This window comes from Meles meles, chromosome 11 (assembly GCF_922984935.1).
Source record: "Meles meles chromosome 11, mMelMel3.1 paternal haplotype, whole genome shotgun sequence".
In the NCBI taxonomy this organism is placed as follows: domain Eukaryota; kingdom Metazoa; phylum Chordata; class Mammalia; order Carnivora; family Mustelidae; genus Meles; species Meles meles.
The window spans coordinates 78,879,947-78,894,315 of NC_060076.1; the positions used below are offsets into that span (position 1 = coordinate 78,879,947).

At 39.9% G+C, this 14,369-nt stretch overlaps 1 protein-coding gene across 9 annotated transcripts in view; it reads right to left on the reverse strand.

The window, feature by feature from the left end:
* Positions 1 to 14,369, reverse strand: part of TLE4 (TLE family member 4, transcriptional corepressor) — a 142,967-nt gene that overhangs the window by 57,304 nt on the left and 71,294 nt on the right. For 7 of the 9 annotated variants that reach the window (XM_046022611.1, XM_046022608.1, XM_046022604.1 and 4 more), the window contains 2 exons: positions 12,506 to 12,710; positions 11,233 to 11,249 (listed from right to left, as the gene is read on the reverse strand). In XM_046022611.1, the coding sequence (XP_045878567.1) occupies positions 11,233 to 11,249; positions 12,506 to 12,710 (222 nt within the window). The remainder of the gene's footprint in view (positions 1 to 11,232; positions 11,250 to 12,505; positions 12,711 to 14,369) is intronic. The other 2 variants (XM_046022605.1, XM_046022607.1) reach the window with 1 other exon arrangement.

A 14,369-nucleotide genomic window follows, 5' to 3' on the forward strand; every position in this document is an offset into this window, starting at 1 on the left:
GTTGTCTAAAGAAAATCAGGAAAATCTCTCAGCCTCCGGGGTTTAGCTGTGCCTTTTTTGTATCTAAAGGAAAACACTGACATTTCTTCCTACTTAAATGATCATCAATATTAAAGACAATCAAGCCAATCACATATGGACTAGCATGTTCTTTTCTCTTAATACACTTATTAAAGCACTTCTTCTCCCTACAAACTGAACACACAGACTACCTCCAACATGGGACAATTCCTATGTAACATTCCTCTTTCATTCCTCCCCAGGGACAAAAGAGGGCAACCCATAAGAACAGAGGGAGACCAAAAAAGGGGAGAGGAAGAAAAAAGGAAGAGGAGAAAGGAATTGAAAATGACAAGGGTGAGCAAACCCGTTCACAAGTAAGCATCTGGCACTGACAGGAGGAACTGAGCACAGAGTCTGCGGCTCTGTGCTACCGTCTGGAGGGGGTGGTGGGGAGCGCCAGTTTGGAAATGGGAGGAACTGAAGACAATCCTGTTAGGAGTAAGGGAGTAACTTATCTAACCAAAGTATTATTCCTGGATGCCTCTCTCTAATTTTCTATTAGTCATCGTTTGCTCCATTTTCCCAAGGGCAAAAATGTCACCAACTTAGTTTAAAATTTCCTAAATAAGGACAGACTAGGCTACTACGAGATTTTATTATGAAAACAGATGCCAGCCTAAGCACCCAATTCAGGAGCCTCCCTCTGACGAGCCCAATATAGTTTGATTATAATCCTGGGGCTGGGGCAAGGGTGTTGGACGACTCAGAGACCTTTCAAGTCCTGATCACTGTGGTAGAAACACAAGCGATTATTTCAATTTTCTTCAAAGATTATTTTTTCAGGGCAACCCAATAAACCCAATAATGCCCAGATTTACTAGAAAAATTTTTATTCATTTCCCCATGCACCAGAAAGTAAGCTAATAACATCCCACCGAGAGTGCTGTCAGGCCAAATCCCTCCACTGCCGAATGCACTAGCCAGGATAAATCTCCCTTCACTTGCCATTCCACCATCCACTTTAGGGCAAGACCCTGGAGACTGCTCCAGATTACCCCTCCGCACACAGTGTCACAGGCACAAGCCCGAGCGGCCCAATCAGTGCCAAGAAAAGAACAAACTAAAAAAGATTAATTCACAGATGTTCATGCATTTCACATACACTGTGCCCCATGGTCCGTTGCTAGGGCAACGGGAGACCACCAGTGCGAGCTTTATTGGCTTTATGAAGTGCGTCTCAGGGACTATAGTCCGAGAAATGCTGCATAATAATAGTGTGGCTTTTCTGAAGCCTTGTTTTGTGCTTATCCACATTTAACCTTCTGAGTATTATAAAGAGGCATCGTTATACACAGTCTTCAAACCCTCCCACCACCACCACCAAACTGCCTCAACTTTCTATCTAGAAACATTAAAAATGCATCTACTGGGGGTCCATTTTGGGAAGATCCATGTGAAACTGCTCAACCAGTTCCACTAGGGAAAAAAAGACCTACAACCATTTAAAGATCACTATATTAGTGCAGCTGACCACATCAATGATTTCTGAGCAGAAGAGAAGCCACTACAAAACCAAAACATGCACATGCCCCTTATTTCCTGTGCATGGGGAAGAACCTTGCCTTTGAACAACCCAGTCGGTTTTAACCAGAAGGAACAGCAGGAACCAGCAAGCCTTACTGGGCCAAAGTCTCTTATTACCAAACAGAACTTTCTGTGATACCTGCACGGAGACGGCAGCCACACAGGGCCACTGAGCACATGAAGTGTGGCTAGTGCAACCGCAAAACTAGTTTTTTTATTATTTCATTTTAACAAATTTAAATTTAAAATCACGTGACTTGGGGCTAACATATTCACACAGTTTTAGAGGCTTACCAAGACAACTAGGTACATTTTAAAAAGTTCACAAAATTCTGCCTCTTCATGCTTTTAGTTTCTGCTTAATTAACACAAATAGAACCCCGAGTAAATACACACAGAACAGTATTCAGGACTGGCAGTCGCTCACTGTGCTGGCTCCAAACGGCCCCGGCCGTGGCCTAATCAGTCAGGTTCTTTGTCCAACAGGCCCAGGGATGAAGACTGACTTCCCCTCCTCCTCCCCAACCCCCCCCCCAGCCCAGCCCAGGGTGGGAGGTTAAAATCACAAATGTCACAACTCTCAGAGCAGTAGCACAGATCAAGTGTTAATCTAAAGGGAAGGGGTGGGTGAGGGGGAGAATACAGGCTGGCCGGGCGAGGGAGGATCTAGAATGAAGAGGAGAAAAATAAAGCCAGTGAATAGATCAATAGAAGCAACAGCTTACATTCAGATTCACAGGAGAGCGAACACACCGAGACAATCATTTCCTGGGAAAAGCTCAAGCCTAATGAGAATTTACTCTGCTCCTTTATGTGACAACCAGCCCTTTTGTGGCACGGGCTTCCTGACTGACAGGAACCCAGGGCCCCTTAATAGGATTTCCATATTATTTCCAACACCTGCCCAGAAGTTATTTGTTTACATTGAAGGAGGCAAGATTCTCAAATCAGACATCTGCTTCTAGTTCAGGCATATCTTAGGAAACCATCTAGAAAGCAGCTTTGTTACCATGGTGACATTTTTATTTTCCGCCTTTAGTTGGCTCAAAACATTAGCATTTCCAATTTTATTTTGTTGTTCAAAGGCCAAATGTCGCTCAAGAAAACAGAAGTTTAAAGAAAGATAAATGAAGATTATAGTCAAAAATTCTACAATTAAAATGACTATAAGTAGTAAATAAAAATGTGTTATTATCTCGCCTACTGGCCTCTCTCATTGGGTGGCATCACTAACCTGTTTACCTCCCCCCTTCCTTCTCTTCCTCCCCTTATATCTGAATACTCAGCAACTTGAAAAGTACCAATTTTGAAAGACAGATTCAAGAATCCTTAGGGTGTGATACAATTAAATAATGAGTCCATTTCCATGAAAAAGAATTCCTCTTGCTCACCCTATCGCCCTCTTAGAAAGCTCACTTACAATAGTCATACTTAAGACATTTTAACTTCCATCCCACTGCAATTCAGTACAAGGGTGGCGGGCTGCAAAGGACAGGAAAGCATAAGTTTTTCTTGCACGTTTGGAGGTTGCGGAGGGGATGGACTATTCGACAGAGAGGGAAGGAAGGGAGATGATGCAAGAGTGGGCTCCACACAAGTGCATGTGGCTGTTTTCCACAGGGCTCACGCTCAACCACAGGTACTGGGGGGATCCCCTGGGTAGGGGGAGGAGGGTGCTTAATCACCAACTACAACTATCATAGATAAGTAGGAATCTAAGTTACAATACTAGTAAGGGAAGTCCAAAAAGTTTTTTATAGCACTATAATTTATTACAGGCGGAAACAACTGGGATTGGTTCTGAATAATGTATCTAATAAAGTAACAGTACTCTGGTTTGATTTTTAGATTCAAAGTAAAACAACTAAGTATTCAACTCTAAGATTGAAAGTTTTGATTTGACAGATTTAAGCAGCATTTAGTGTTGAAATATGATTTTATTACGTGCACTTAATGGCAAGCTTATTTCAAAGAATCTAAAATTCTTGCAGAAAGTACTACTCAGCCTTCAGCACACTTCCTTTCTAGTCCTCTTTCATGAGACCCAAACTGTGTTCAATCCTGTCCCAGAGCAGCTCCCATGGTAATTATTAGATATGACTCCTCTTTACCTCTGAAAATATAACCCTTAGTGGTGGCCCGCAGGTGTAGGGAGCCTTTAACCTAAAAGATACATGAATTACTCCAAACCAACATAGAACAAAATACGTAAGTTGGATACAGGTAAAAGAAATCATTACCAGCAGAGAAGCGAGACTATGCAGCTACGCCAGGTGATCTTAGAATTTTGCCAGAGTAGGTATGAGTAAATATTACTGGAAGAACACCAAAAAAGATGGTGAACAATTCTTTGGGATAGCTCTTTTGGAAGAATCACCTACTTTTTGAGAAAAAAATGCTTTTGAAATTAAAGTGCTAGTTAAAACATTTAAGTAAGTCTTGGGCCCCTCTAAAAATTCAAAAAATTTAAGATATTAACTTTACCGTGCAATAGTTTCCATGAAATAGATGGAGTGCATTCTAACTAAGAAATTTATATTTCTTTTTTAAAATTTCTTTTTAAGAAATAAAATTAATTATATTTTTCTTTTTATATTTATATACACTAAACATCAGGATAAAAATGTTTATCTAATAAGGAAGAGGACTGGTTCATGGAGGAAAAGAAACCACCCTTGCCAAAAATCAACTGGGGAAGGCAGACCCCACCACCAACCCGCCCCCGTTAATTACTATTTGTTCTGCCTGGATGATCAGTGGTGGAGGAGGGCACAGCCAACAAGCATGTCTCCCCCAGTCACATCATTAATCCATTCATGCTTGCCACCTGAGGACCAGCTATGCCCTAAAGATATTTATTCATCTGTTTGACAAACAAACAATTACAACATATTTTCTGGAATTAGGGCACCTGTTACATTTCACACAGCTCACATGCCTAGAGGCAGGTATCAATTAATACTGAACAAATTACTGCATCATAAACCCACAGAACAAAAGTTCCTGGCTGTCCTTTGATAAGGTAACTCTAAATTATAAAATACACATTAGAAACAAATACTTCTATAAAGAACAAAAAAGCAACAATGATGCTGAAATTTAATTTCAAATTACCACCTTATTTTGTAAAATTGAAGAATTAAACATTGAATGCTTAAGAGACATACCTTAAAATATTAAACTATCCCCTTACCCTCAACCCCCAAAATGAAATACAATTACCACTGTGTTTATGTAGCTAATGGTATGATCTTTATTGATGAATGGTATTAAGATTTTTATTGTAAAATTCACTTGTAATATAGGATTGAACTACATAAGAAACCATCTAACTCCAAATGCTTGAGAAAATACCTAGCATTACGTTTGAGATCCAGGAAGTTAAAGTGACTTGCCACTGACACACAGCTTACTAGAGGGAGAGAGAATTCTTAGCAGGGTCTGGATTTTCCTAATTGTATTACAATTCCCATCTTAACTAATCCTTGATTTGTCTTCCTATACAGTTCCAACAAAGCAGATTAAGATTCTTGCCCTCAAGGAGCTAAAAATTTAATGGGAGAGAACTTTATTCTGTTAGGACACACAGCATCTATAGGTCACCACCCACAAGGAAACAGATGTACTTAACATATTTGAAAAATCCTACTTAAAAAATCTATTTTTAAAGGTCTGGCTTAAGCAATATTTATGTCTGGAAAGTGGAGTTGGATTTCAAATAAACACCACAGTCTGTGTTCGAAGGTTAAAGGATACGAAGAGAATTCTATTTATCACTGATCAGCATCATTTCTAGATATTTTACTCCCTTGTTTATTATTAAATTTCATTAAACTGTTCATCGCCAACACTTACGTGCAAATCATTCTTCTACCCATTTTCCCAGCACAAGAAAAAGACTTTCCCTGGTATGACTGAGCAGAAAGCATTCCTGCCACCACAAGAAAGCCCACAGAGACATCTAGAATATGGGCCATCCTACAGAAAGCTACATCAGGTTCTTCAACAAGTCAGTGGCACAGGAAAAAATTTTAAAAGTGAAGGAAACACTTAAATTAAAAGAAACCTGAGAGATATTACAACAAAATGAAATGGATCCTATCTGGACCCCATTTCAAAGCCAACCAATTATTGGAAATCATCAAAGAAGTTTGCTTATAGGCTAGATATTAGAAGCTATCAAATAATTGCTTTTATTGAGTGATTAGAGGCACTACATCTATTACTGGATATCTCTTTTTAGACCAAAAAATGTCTATTATTTAAAGAGATGTGTTCATTTTACATCCTGAAGTACATATAGGCAAAATGCATGCTATCTGGGTTTGCTTTAAACTACTTCGGCAAAGAAAGAAAGGAATAGATTAAAATGTGGCTAAAAATTGATAGCTCTTACACCTTGATGTTAAGTATATGGAGGATCTTTGCACTATTATTTCTACTTCTAAGTATATTTCAAATTTTTATTAACAAAGAATCAGACTGAATCATCCAAAAAGCTTTTCTTTGAGGGAGGCACTGGCTATGTGACCTTGGACAGGGCCTTAACACCTCTAAGCCTTTCCTCATGTCGGAAAAAAGACTAATAAGCATATATGCCACCCACCCTCCCAGCTGAAATCGGAACTATGAGGTACACACGCAGCAGTGGGACTGAGTAGGAATCCACCTTATTTTTCCTGAGGTCAGAGCAGATAAAATGCAGTGTCCAAATTACAGTCCTTAATTACACAGCTTCTTTTCTCAGATTACTGATGACTGAAGGAAAAAATAGGACATAATGCAAGCCCCAATACAGTTTAAGTTGGGTGGTGGTGTTTTTGTTTGTTTTATGTTTTATTTTTTGTTTATACTCTCTCCTTAATATTCCTCTTTTTAATCCAGTCTCCTCTTACTTTATGCCTTTGTCTTTCTATAATACAACCTTCTAAAAACTATAGTAATGAAAATTAATCCCACCAAGCTTTCTCCTGAAAGGTAAAATTACAAACATTCTTATTTTAAACAGTTGCATGCGCGTGGGGGGAGATTAAAAAACAACTGCCCGGACCATCTGGTTATCCCCTCTCCCACTGCCCCCCCCCTTCTTTCTCGAGTGGCTTCTTCTCCACTTTCTCCCACACAAAACATGCCAAAGGGTTAAACATATAAAAGGAACATTCTTTTTGGACCGATATTCCTTGAGACAAGAAACAAAACAAAACACCAAATCACATGGGTCGCACAAAATCCTGGAACAGAACCGTAACCATTAAGTCTTGATGTACAAAGCTAAGTGGCAAACAGAAGTAATCATTCTGTTATTCTGATTCAGGCTAAAAACCCACTATCACCTCTAACACCTAACTAATGAGGTAAAAGTGCTTTCTTGGCCTGAATCACATACTTGAATTTTTATGTAAAAATAGCCTGAGTCTAATTCTCTATTGATAAACCTTTATTGCCATCAGAAAATACTGGAGACGAGAAGAATAGCAACACATGATGATGTAAAATTTTAGTCATCCGCAGAGAACAAACACCAAAATACAGCTGAGGCAGAATGAATAGGCACTGCCTTGGATGCGACTAATAAACAGATCATTATGAAAATTCTTAGACAAAAACAAAGAATTCACATGGGCAGCAGGAAGGGATGGAGGGGACACACAGTACATACACTCATAGAAAAGCATTTAGCTTGAAAAATAAATGTAAGTTTAGAAAGATAAAGTGCACCATCTATACTTACACTAGCAAAAATTACAAAAACTATAAATTTCAATACTAGCGGAATGTGTAAGAATAAACACGGCATTTTAAGGTGGTACACTGTTTTTGGAGATTAATCTGGCAGTGTACAAGTCACTAAAAATGGTCATACTCTGATGAGGCACTTAGCATTTTGGGGAAGACGAGCCAATGAAATAAGAAAAGCACCACCACTTTGCAGGAAAAAAAATGTACTTATGCTCCACTTTACAAATAAAAAAAAATGGGAAATCCTTTCCCAGATCTGACTCAAGGTTATGACATTTGGGATAAAAAATAGGATATAGGGGTGCCTGGGTGGCTCAGTGGGTTAAAGCCTCTGCCTTCAGTTCAGGTCATGATCTCAGGGTCCTGGGATCGAGCCCCGCATCGGCCTCTCTGCTCTGCAGGGAGCCTGCTTCCTCCTCTCTCTCTGCCTGCCTCTCTGCCTAGTTGTGATTTCTGTCAAATAAAATATTTTAAAAAAAATAGGATATAAAATATACATTAAAAGGACCAATGAAGAGATAAAGTTTGCACAATAATATCAACTTGGGAGGGGCCGTGGAACTTATCAATAATTGGTGACAGTGAATTTTGCTATTTCTATTGAATTTTGTCTTCATTTGTATACCATTATTTGCTAGAGGGCATTAGAGACCTGTAGACATTTGGGGGTAATAAGACTAATTTCTCAACTTCAAATTCCCTAGCAAGTTTTGGGTAACTTGGCTTCGGTAGCTCTGAATCATTATCCTCACATCAGCCACTCAGGAGAGAATGGGCAGTGATGTGACGAACGTGATGACTTCTCTTCATGAACCGGTACCACCCGCAACTGGGCAGCCCCTGGCAGCCTGTGGAAATATTTGCTCTGTCACCACTTTGGAGCCAATCAACTTTTACCTCTTTGCCCTCGGGAGGCCTGAACACTGGAAGGTTCCACCACCCTAGAAAATGCTGCCTTGGTTTTGCTTATATTGTTTCAAGGGATGAGAGAAACAGTACTAAACACCCCAGAAGACGGTGAGAAAGTCGCCAGTGAGGAGAGGAAGGCAGGAGACTCATTCTGGGGCCTCTTGGGACAGCAAAATTTGGGCATTCCAACCTACCACTAAGGACAAGAGTGGATCATGATCCATGTTTCTGAGGCTTCATTTTGGACACATGGAGTTCCTAGATAGCCACGTGACAAGCAGGTGCCCTGAACCCTTACCTCGACAGCCCTAGCATACACCCCGTTTCTGGTTTCTCTTCCTCAAATAAGCTTGATTCTGGGGCTCGCATAGTGCTTTCTCCTTTAGGTTCATATTTCCGTTCTCTACCCTTGTTGAAAAACTTCAGATTCAGGTCTGTAAATAAAAGGCTTAGGAATGAACTTGGCTACTGGAGTTATAGAAAACAAGATCAATAAAGCCAATAGCATGTGGTTTAGTGGCCACAGAACTTCCAAGAAGAGAAAGGAAAAGGAAGAAAAAGGCCCAACACTTCCACAAGTGAATTTCTCTCACTTTACTTGACACCTAAAAAGGTAAAGCACCTTAATTACCTGAATCTTTACAGTAAGTTTAAATTACATTTTATGAGCTATTCTGAAATCTGCCCTGTTTAATAATCTGTAACGTCAAGAAAACATTTTAGTGTCTCTTACAATTAAACCCATCCACAACCTTGTATAAATCAAAATTTTGCTACCATATCAAAATGTTACACTGGGGCTGTATAACATTGCCCACATCCTCATTACATGCAACACTAATTACTACCAGCAGATTCAGAATTTTCTGCACATTAGAGGCTTTTAGAGGAGCTATAAAAAATTTCAGGCACCATTAATTTAAATTTGTATTGAAATTTCCTTTTGACAGATGGCCAAAAATTACTTATTATTTAGAGTACCAGAGCTGCCTGTTTGCACATTAGAAGAGGAAAGGGAAAAATTAAAAGCAAGAAGGCAATTTATGTCACGTTCATTACCTGTTAAATGTTAAGGAGCATTATCCTGCATGAATAAATTATTTCATACAAGCCTGACTCCAGCTGCAGGCAACTGGCACGCTCTGGCTGATAAAAACCATCTCAAGTCACACAGCAGACAATCATAAAAAGCCCCTCTTAACCAGGAGCCACTTAAGAGAGGATGAGGACCATCAATGGGAACAAGCAACTAACTGCTTCTCTGAGCATCACAGAAACACATTTACGAAAATTAGCAAACTTGTTTCACCTTACAAAGCCAGAGCACAGCCCCAAAACTGACACAACTTCAAATCTTGAGAACCGTTCCCAACAAAAACATCTATTTATAGCTACTGTCCCATAATAAATCAAGGCCAAATCATCCACCTCTATTTCCTCTTTGTTTTCCCCCTGGCTTCTAGCTATATAGACACTCACTCCCAGACTCATCCAGAATGATTATAGATGATTTCAAAATACGCCCTACTCTGGCATAAGGGAATATAAAATGTAATTGACACAAAAGTGTGCACTGGAGTATAAATATTTTCACAGTCTTCTCAGAGTGGGGCAGGAGAGGAGGCTTTTGTTTAGTTCACTGGCCTGCCTTAAGGTATGTATTTATCATAAGAAGGCAGGGAATGTTTATATTATTATTGGCCCCAGAAAAACTAGACAGGCTTTCCAACAGCTGCTATCAGCTAATCCTGGTCAAGGCATTTACCTACCACTTCCTAAGTACACATGTGTGGAACACTCAGATCAAAATTGCTGTTTTAAAAATCTAGGTCCCGATATGCATATTAAAACAACAAAATACACAACTGTAAGAGCATAATTAAATAATTCAGTGTGTGCAGTTCCAACTGTAAATGTTGACATTTCTATGGGTGTACAGATGCCCTTTCAAACTCCAAAGGAATTTTGAAGGGTAAAATAGATACTTAATTTTTATTTTCCATTATGTAAGGCTTGTGGGAAAAAAGACAAGGAGTAAAAAGGCGTTCAAAGTGACAGCACAGGTGGTTTCAGGGGAAGATTTTCGTCTTCATACCCACAACTTCCTTAAAAACTACAAGTAGCTGCCTATGTTCTAGAACAGTTGTTGCAAAATACAAGGAAAGGACTTGACAGCATCTGAGCACTGGCCAATGCTTGAGAACTGCCTTGTCCTTTTAATCTCTACAGAACACATACATACAGGCAATTACGCATAACACAGTGGCGTATTTACATTGTGCCTGGCTCAAAAGTGATCAAGCAATTTTCATATTTTCCTCATTTCCTGCCGTGGTAGCCAGTTTTTCTTGTTTGCTTACTCTATAAATTCAGGCATCCTTAGCACATCCCACTCCGGTGTTACACAAGCACATCCAAATCATTAGGCCCTACATACTTTTCCTCTTTGCCTACAACTTGTCTGTAAAGAGACAGAGAGGCAGATAAGAGAGATGCAAACCCTAAGGAGAATAACTTGCTATACTGGAACACAAGATATTGTTAAATAAATAAATATCTTTCTGGCAGAGAAGAATGCTTTCATACATTTTGTTAGGGAGTTTTGTAGGATGGAACTGTTTTCTAAAATGAGACTAATGTATATTTCTTGTAAATCAATTTATTTACTTTTCATTATTATTTATCTTACAGTCAAACCCTAACTGGAGAAAAAGTTATTCTTCCTCACAAAGCAAGACATAATGAAAGAAGCAATGTGAGGCAGATTTTCCATAGTTCCATCCTGGACTACAAATCCAATTGTGATAGAAAAATGAGACCAATATTTTCAAAAATCTCAACAACACAACTGATAGTAGTCAAAAATACAGTTAACCACATTTTGGTAAAGCCCACCAAATCATTCGGTAAATCTCAGAGAATTCACCATCGCTAGATTTATTCAAATCCTTTAGAGACCTTCTAAGCCATCCCTTCATCTGTGAAGTTGAGTCCTACCTTGATGGAGTCTCTGTCTATAGGCCATACAGCAGCAACACAGGTGGTGGGAAGAAGAAAAAAGAAAAGTACCAGTTAGTTTACATAAAATCATATATTTATCAAACTTGATCTCTGCTAAATAATACATGGCACAGATGTCATCTTTGCAGTAAAGTTAATTATTAATACTGCTCAACGATATCCACAAAGCGCCAATCTACCTCTGACACAATTTCAGAAACTAAAGCTGGATATTCAGATTATTTATATTCCTTATCAACCTGTCCACTTAAAAAAGTGTTCACAGTCATGCTTCGGATCTGCATCATAGCATTAATGTAACTGGATGAGAAATATTACAGTGCTTCCAACATCAGATATGGGAAATTTATATTTATGTGATAAAAATCATTTACTCAAGATTGCAATTCACAGTAATGACACTGAAACAGGAGTAGATATGAGGCTTTAATTATAACCACACCCTTCTTAACCAATCAACCACCCATGTGCTAACTAAATTCCCACAAAGGAATGCTGGGAGAGACTTCTTCATTTCTTTTCTGCAGCTAATAAAAATTATTAGTAAGCACCATACAAACATGGTCACATCAAGTATCTCTGAACCATTCAGATACTTTAATGGAGGGAGAAAACCAATCTAGAAGGAGCACAACTGTCCTTTAAATCAGTTATTAAGCATAAACAGTTGTGTTGTTCTTATAAGAAAAAATGAGTTAATTTCAAGCTTCTAGACAGCCTGAGTGAGAGAGGTAGTTAAACCAGCAGATTTCATTAATTTGGGCTGCACTTTCTCAATTACTAAGACTACTAAAGTTGTTTTCTTACCTGAGAGATTTTTACTGCACCATATAGGCTGCTCTGATTTATAAATAATAACTGACTGTCAAATTATCAAGTGAGTCTTTATCAGTAAGCCCTCCCCCAAAATAGAATAGGTCAAAATCAGCTATTAATGCCACTCACTATTTCAAACACAGAGCACTGCCGGATTTCATGACTGATTTAGACCTGGGGAACATAGGAGGGAAGACGGGATCAAAGGCAATAACCAGGAAATAGGACCCCTTGCCTTTGGGGACTGCATTCACTGTTGCCAACCACCAGGGGATCCTCTGGAAAAAGACTGCTTCCAATCATTCATTTACCTTCCAGCAGAAATCCTTTGTGTAGTCACTGGGAAAATTAAATCCAGAGACAGACTAAACAACGGTATCCGGGACCCACCCTGGGTGGCGGGCAGGTAACAGCAGACTGACATCTCACTCACCTCTTTGGTGATCGTTGTCATGGTGCTTCTTCTCGTCTTTAATTGGCAGGTGGGACTGGCCTCCCAGGGCACTGGAGAGGGCCAGAAGGCCAGCACTGCTCCCGATGGGAGGAATGGTAGGGGGCTGAAGCCCCGAAGGGTGTGGGGTCAGAGGCACCGGCAGACCATGTCCATGTGATAAATGCTGGGCCTGGAGTTGTTGCTGCTGTGAGGAATGAGACAAAGATATTGAACTTGTTCCCTATAACCGCGTCCCCCCACCATGAAAAGAAACGAGGTGCAAAAAGATCACGGAAAAGCCAGCACCCACGAAGGAAGGATTTGTCCTTCGTATACAGATTTTTTAGAAAAGGGAGGGAGGGAGACGTAGAGTGGAGAAACGCTCTTATTAACTTAGATTTGGGGGGTTTGCACCCTACTGTAAGGACTTAATTTTTAAATAGTGAAATTAGCTAAGTACCTTTTAATAGCTGAAACTCAGATTTCTTCAACAAAATGTCTGTATTTTGTTCTCCCAAACATACGGCCTTGCGAGCGTACATTTCTAATCAAAACATATACGTGACTAACTGTTAAAGCAGTTATGTTGAACAAAAAAAGCTGAAAATTGAGAAAATTAGTGTTAAACAGTTCTCCCAGAGCTGCTGCACAGCATGCAGCGAGAGTTAATTTGAAAGAGAAAACCTGAATTAACAACCCAGAAAAGGAAACTGGTTGCAGCCACCGTTTTAAGCCCTTTAAGTGTCCTCAGCGGTACTTGAGCAAATTACTAAAGAAAATCTAATGTAGCAAGGCTGGGGTCCTCCTGTAGGCTTGCTCAATAATGCTGAAATAATTGGGCACTCTGTGCACGTTTAGTGATGCTCGAACGGAAAGCTAGAGGCCTGCCCTCGCACTCTTCTCCAGCGGCCGCCTCTGTGTTGTGACAGGTTTATCTGAGGGGGACTGTGATGCATGCACCGGTAACCGTGCTGACAAGAGTTTAAAGTCATTTTCCCCAGCACACTGGCGACACATGTAGAAAGCCCTCGAGAGGCTGGAACGGGAGTGCTTGACCTCAGCAGAGGCCACATCACGCTGGGCTACAGGAACTGCTCTGGGCAGGCCTGGCTACCTCTTCCGAGCAGAGAGGAGGAGGGGGAGGTGAGGGGAGATCTCACAAGTTAAGTATGTCCTTCCACAGGAACCCCCTTCCACTGGAGACCTGCTTAATGGTGTTCCAGGAGAAGAAGTGCTGAGGAATTCTCAGACTAACTTTTGCAGCAACTGCATTTTAATTAATGCCTTCAAGTAAATCACTTGTCAGATCTATCCTATGATAGCCCAACAGTCCTCTAGAATCTTTCCAAGCAGGACCCCGTATGCTGCTCCCCTTCACCGATAAAAAGGATCTTGAAATGCCTTTTTTTTAATATTTAAAGAAAATACTTCGAAGAAAAAGGTGAATGGTTTTTTCCTCCTCGCCAAATCACTTTTATTTCCTTCCTCTTCCCCTCTACCTGTCGTCTTCCTGTGTCTGACTATAAAAGTCAAAGTATAGCACTAATTAGCTCTTTTCTCCAAGTGACCTGCAACTGTTTTCTGGCTACATGCACTTAAAATACAGTCAATAAAGTAAAGTTCTAACACTTTTTTTTAAAGGTACTAACACTTTTAAAGCAAGTTTACATACATAACATCGAAAAATCAGAGCCGCGATCAAGATATTCCTCCAACTGACAGCCACCCCACAGTCCCCCAAAGCACCACCTAAATGGATAGCTCAATGAGGTTTATTTCTCCTTTTGAGTAGCCAAAGTCATGTTCCTAATTTTTTATATACTGTAACTTAGCTGTGACCAAAAAGTATGAGCACATGATCGTA